The sequence below is a fragment of the Malaya genurostris genome, chromosome 1 (genome assembly GCF_030247185.1).
Source record: "Malaya genurostris strain Urasoe2022 chromosome 1, Malgen_1.1, whole genome shotgun sequence".
NCBI lineage: Eukaryota > Metazoa > Arthropoda > Insecta > Diptera > Culicidae > Malaya > Malaya genurostris.
The window spans coordinates 99,814,706-99,819,856 of NC_080570.1; the positions used below are offsets into that span (position 1 = coordinate 99,814,706).

At 35.7% G+C, this 5,151-nt stretch overlaps 1 protein-coding gene across 13 annotated transcripts; it reads right to left on the bottom strand.

Moving 5' to 3' along the window:
* Nucleotides 1-402: 402 nt before the first annotated feature.
* On the bottom strand, nucleotides 403-4,370 carry LOC131425218 (sentrin-specific protease 1-like). 13 transcript variants are annotated; one of them, XM_058586918.1, is made up of 8 exons: nucleotides 3,853-4,370; nucleotides 3,653-3,724; nucleotides 3,438-3,529; nucleotides 2,594-3,365; nucleotides 1,775-1,834; nucleotides 1,568-1,720; nucleotides 1,158-1,416; nucleotides 403-1,091 (listed from the first exon to the last, which is right to left on the bottom strand). In XM_058586918.1, the coding sequence occupies exons 2-8, from the start codon at nucleotides 3,712-3,714 to the stop codon at nucleotides 474-476; spliced, it is 2,016 nt and encodes a 671-aa protein (XP_058442901.1). In that variant the 5' UTR covers nucleotides 3,715-3,724; nucleotides 3,853-4,370; the 3' UTR covers nucleotides 403-473. The 13 variants fall into 13 exon arrangements, with proteins under 13 accessions (XP_058442901.1, XP_058442897.1, XP_058442896.1 ...); XM_058586914.1 differs by having other exon boundaries at nucleotides 3,438-3,532; XM_058586913.1 differs by having other exon boundaries at nucleotides 3,438-3,532; nucleotides 3,653-3,732.
* Nucleotides 4,371-5,151: the final 781 nt, after the last annotated feature.

Below are 5,151 nucleotides of genomic sequence, written 5' to 3' on the forward strand. Positions count from 1 at the left end.
ATCCACTGACGGTAATTAAACTGAGCCTTAATTGAAGAGAAACGAGTGATGAACTGAATGCTGCTCGTTCGGGCCGTCAGCAAACATTGTGTGTGTCAGAGAGTGAAATTTACTGCATTAGAGAGATCGTCAATGTGTTTCACATTCAGTTTCAATTGAATTGGATGAAGTTTTACAGCACTGGTGCGACGTCGCGAGATATCATCGGTAGTCAAAACCAGTAGAGTTCATGAGACTATAAACTAAACCGATAGATGTCTGGTCTTTGAGACCTTTCCGAACAAAGATAGAAGAAAGTCAGTAAAGCACACGAACATGTTTGAAAGTTATATCGATTTGCGACCATTCATCAACTAAGAAGAATCTAAAGCGGAACACGAAAGAAAATTAAATATTTTTTTCATCATCAATTATAAATTGGAAAATGTATTTCTGATATTTTTAAAGAGACATAACCAATTCCTTCATTAGTATTATGTAAGTAAACGTCCCTGTGCTATTTCGTAAATCATTTTTTGTCGGAAATACGGCATATGCTGTTGGCTGAAACCAATTTCACGATCTCTAGACTCGTGTTCTGCGAACATACAACTGAACACACCGCAATCGCTTCCGTTCATTTGCCGAGGACATTCTCGCATATGTTCCTTTGTGAAACCACTGGTGTTGAACGGTTTCTTTCGTTTATCCAATGATTCATCTTTGAGGTACTGTTCTAATGCATCTAATACCGGTTTGTTTGGAGTGCCCATCGAATCGTAATAGCGTATGGATTGATTCTTTAAATCAATTATTGCCATACACCAATGTACGCGACCAACATGCACCGGAACCGGAATGATGTCATACGTGAAGATATCCACTTTTCGGGTCCATCGTTTCAGTCCAGCATGACCGGATGCAAGAAGTTTCGGTATGAAAAATGTATTCATGGCGTACACACGCGGTAAGCCCTCATTAGCACGCGACTCGCTTCGTTCGATCAAAAGATTCATATAGAAGTTGATAACTTCATCGTTAAGCCAGTTGTCGCCAATGAGTGTAGCCAAATCATTACGGGTTATGCTGATATTGAATTTGCTAATGATTACCTGTAAATGTACCATTTTTCAATAAAGTAGCATTTAGCTTAGGAGATTTCGTCTTATAGATCGTACCTCTGAACTGGGGCCACCATACAAGGTTAGTTTAATTGCGCTCTGATGCTCATCAGTCAATTCAGGATAACTATCTTCTTCTTCCGGCTCTTCTTCATCCAGTACAATCGTATCGAATTTAAGCATAAAATCTCCCAACTTACGCTCAAACGTACCTTCATACTGCTGAGTGCTTTTCTTCAGCTCCTTCAAACTAAAATCAGGAGGAAAGTGTTTACTGTGATAATGTTGACCAATATCTTCTATTTCATTAAGAATGCTGCAGGACAAAAGTTCAATGCGTGAGTTATGAAGGTATGTTGCCATGTTGGACAGCAAAATTACGCAGCAACCGAAGAAGTGAAAAGGAAAAATAACTCAGAGTAGCAGCAATTTAGTGTTCAGTAAAATTTACGTTGTAAAATACTCACTTTTCACGTTCTTGTGCGATTAGGCTTTTCCTTTGATTAGAATTGTCATTATACTTTCGCTGAACGTTTTCTACGATGTCATCTCGAAACTTACTGTTAGTTTGAAGCTTCTCACGTAGGGTATTAACAGCATCGACAGTTGGTGTTTCAACTCTGCAAATGAAATCAGGAAAAAATAAACTAACTACAATTAAATTAATGTTTTACATTTTGCGCGCAGTATTTGTTATGACTTTAAAAGTTCTCCAAACGAATTCATTGATTGTGCTATAAATACAGAGAGAAAAAAACTTAAAAATTTTGTGAAAATAATTCGTCATTGACATTGTTTCTGGGCAGTGTTCACTGTGATTGTAATATTTTACAATAAACGAAAATTATAGAACTAGTTACAATATTTCAAATGAACAACTTTTACATCAAATAAAGTAGATTTTTCACTAATATCGTTCTATTAAAAAAAATGATAAACAAAACGTTATATATTGTTGATATGCTGTTGTAAAAATTATTGCCTAAAAATATATCAAATTAACATAAATAAAAATAAACAAAAATCGTTATATGCATCTTTGAGCTTGAGCAGTGTGCCTTTTTACTAGGAAAATCACGTGATTTTAACTTCCTAGTGAATATTTCACATGAAAATGTTCTGCTTAGTTGAAGACTAAACAAATTCACTTTTGTTAGACTGGTCTATAGAAAAATATTAGTTTGCTTTGAATAAATTTTCTAAGGCTTAAATTTTCTTCTCATGATATTAATCATATTAGCTTATTTAAAATGCAATAGAGTTAAATGAAAATATGAGATACTAGCTAAATAAAAATATGAGCAATGATCATATAGAAGGTATCATGACTTCAGTCAAATGGATCATGCATTAATTAATAGCTAAATGCCATTTTAAACCTTCAAGAGAAAAGTAGAGTGAACCTGATGGATAAAACTAAAACTCGTTTGTTGTGAATGTATTAAAAGTAGTTTTGATGACTTTGAACAAATATTTAGTGAAAGTTAACTTACGTTTCTTCATTTGCTATATCGTACTGTGACGCATCAATAGTAGTGAATAGACTTGTGCGCTTCTTTTTTCCTTCCAAATCACATTCTTCCAGTGAGAGATCAATCACCGGGATTGAACGTATCATACTGGAAGACGGAATAATTCTCTGATGCTGAAGTAGACCATCTCCGTGACTTGTATTTAGTACTGTGGACGAAGATACATTGAAGTCATCAGCTATGAGTAGAGAATTTTTCCGTGTGCTGGTAGCAGCACTTTTATTCGGTTCTTCTGGTGAGTACAGATTCGGTAACAAACGCTTTAAAAGCGCACGGTAGTTGTTCATTTCGTCTAAATTATAGGTCTGAGCCACAATCGAGTTGTGTTTCGTCTGTTGATGCAGCGAAGGTTTATTTTTAAAGGAGAAGGGTTTTTTGAAAATCTCCTGCCGTTGGTTATCACTAGTATTTCCATTAACCATGTGAGTCCTAATAGGGAAAAGTGATGGTATTGGGGCGGTCAGAGGTTTGAGTTTGGCCAGTGGAGGAGGACGACGCATGTTTGCAACAATATTTGCGCCACCTTGGTAATTATTTTGCTGCCGATTAATCCAATCCAACTCATCTTCGTCATCCGAGAATTCAATGTCCGCAAATTCTAGACGTGTTTTACCTGTAGCCGCCCCAAAATACGCACTCTGTCGGCTACTTTTTTCTGATTCCGACATTGTTTTGCGAATATATTGCGTGTTCTTTATTCGATCCTTGATAGACTCCGATTTCGAATGGAAATCTACAAAATAAAAAGAATCAGGTTGAAATATAAATTAATCAAAACTCGCAAAATGGTTGTTCCAGTACATACCATTACTAAGTGGGGTCGAAATAAGTATGGGTAACTCATCCGCTACGCGACGATATTTTGCAAAATTTGTGGATCCTTCGGATGGCTCGTCACTGCTAGAGGTAAAAAAATCAAAAGGAAATTCTTAATTGAAGATATTTGCCGGTCAACTACAAACAAGGTGAATGCTTTTGATGGTATTAGTGCATCTTTAGACCCGTGAACAATGGACTTACCTTTTACGTTTACGACCTTGCAAATACTGCTTGATGCGGCAAACAAACGATGACATCGACATAACGGATACCCTACGATACTGCTGAAGTTATTAAAAGAAAATTTTGTTCGAAGAATCCGCGATACAAAAACGCAGAGTATAACAGATTCTTAGGTGAAAGCAGAATACGACACATACAGACTCTATTGGAACACGCACTTTTCGTTCAGAGGTTCAGCTCACCCAGTCGATTTTTGTTTAATTTGAAAGCGTTTTGTTTTGCTTGCACAATGTTCCACAACTTCTAGTTCCGTTTACGGAATTTATAACTGTTACCCATTATAAGGCATACACAATAGCTATGCGAATGATCTTTGCGAAAAAAATAACACTTTATGCAAAACTTTCCCCGAAATACACGCTCTATGACATGCAGCAGACGACGCGAAAATTTCCCACTTCATATTACATCTGACTGATGGTGATGGAGTCCCACAACACGATGTATTAGTAAAGGTGTTCACTATCACCGTTTTTAAGAGCAAATTCAGCAGCTGCAAGATTCATATGGGTGGTCTATAATGTAAATGAAACTGAAACAAACGTATCCCCAGCAATCCGTTTTAGTTTTATTTTTTCGACCAGTTCTACTGTCAAATTTAAAACTGGTATACATTGCCGTTCTATTTTTTCTATATTTGAAACACAGATAAAACGCTGCTAGGGCTGCCAGTTTATTTTGTTATAATATCTAGATTTAAATTTTAAAACTGACATAAATTATGCATCTAGAACTAGAACACTCCTGAATATGCCCTAAGATTATTGGCTATTTTTAAAAACTTTAGTACACATCTGAGGGCATGTTCAGGAGTGTTTTAGTTCTAGATGCATAATTTATGTCAGTTTTAAAATTTAAATCTAGAAATTATAACAAAATAAACTGGCACCCCCAACAGCGTTTTATCTGTGTTTCAAATATAGAAAAAATAGAACGGCAATGTATACCAGTTTTAAATGTGACAGTAGAACTGGTCGAATAAATAAAACTAAAACGGATTGCTGGGGATACGTTTGTTTCAGTTTCATTTACATTATAGACCACCCATATGAATCTTGCAGCTGCTGAATTTGCTCTGAAGGAGATGGTTAATCTTTATAGCAAAATATGAGATACAAAAATAATTAAAAAAGCGGTATTCAGTACTTCTTGAAGATGTCATAACTAATTTGTTCCGATGAAACTGTGCCGGCTTCGATTCCACCACAATTTTATGGGCGATCTGACCAAATACAAATTATAATACGGAATGGCGAGATGGATCAACCAAATACAAATAATAATAATAATAATAATAATTTGTATTTGGATCAACTATGGTCTTAGCCAGTCAAGCGACAACACAAACAAAAAAAAAACGGAATACTTCGACCAATTTTCAAGGACACATTTCGACGTCAACATTTCAAAAGGGCCTAAAAACAATTGACAGATTCTCTTTGTTTACTTTCTCTTTC

Excerpts from the sequence above, each read along its gene's own strand:
- LOC131425218 (XM_058586914.1), bottom strand. The coding sequence starts at position 3,714 with ATGTCGATGTCATCGTTTGTTTGCCGCATCAAGCAGTATTTGCAAGGT. Across the intron at positions 3,533-3,652 it reads CAAGGTCGTAAACGTAAAAG|CAGTGACGAGCCATCCGAAG; the intron begins GTAAGTCCATTG and ends TTTTACCTCTAG. Across the intron at positions 1,417-1,567 it reads ATCGCACAAGAACGTGAAAA|CATTCTTAATGAAATAGAAG; the intron begins GTGAGTATTTTA and ends TTTGTCCTGCAG.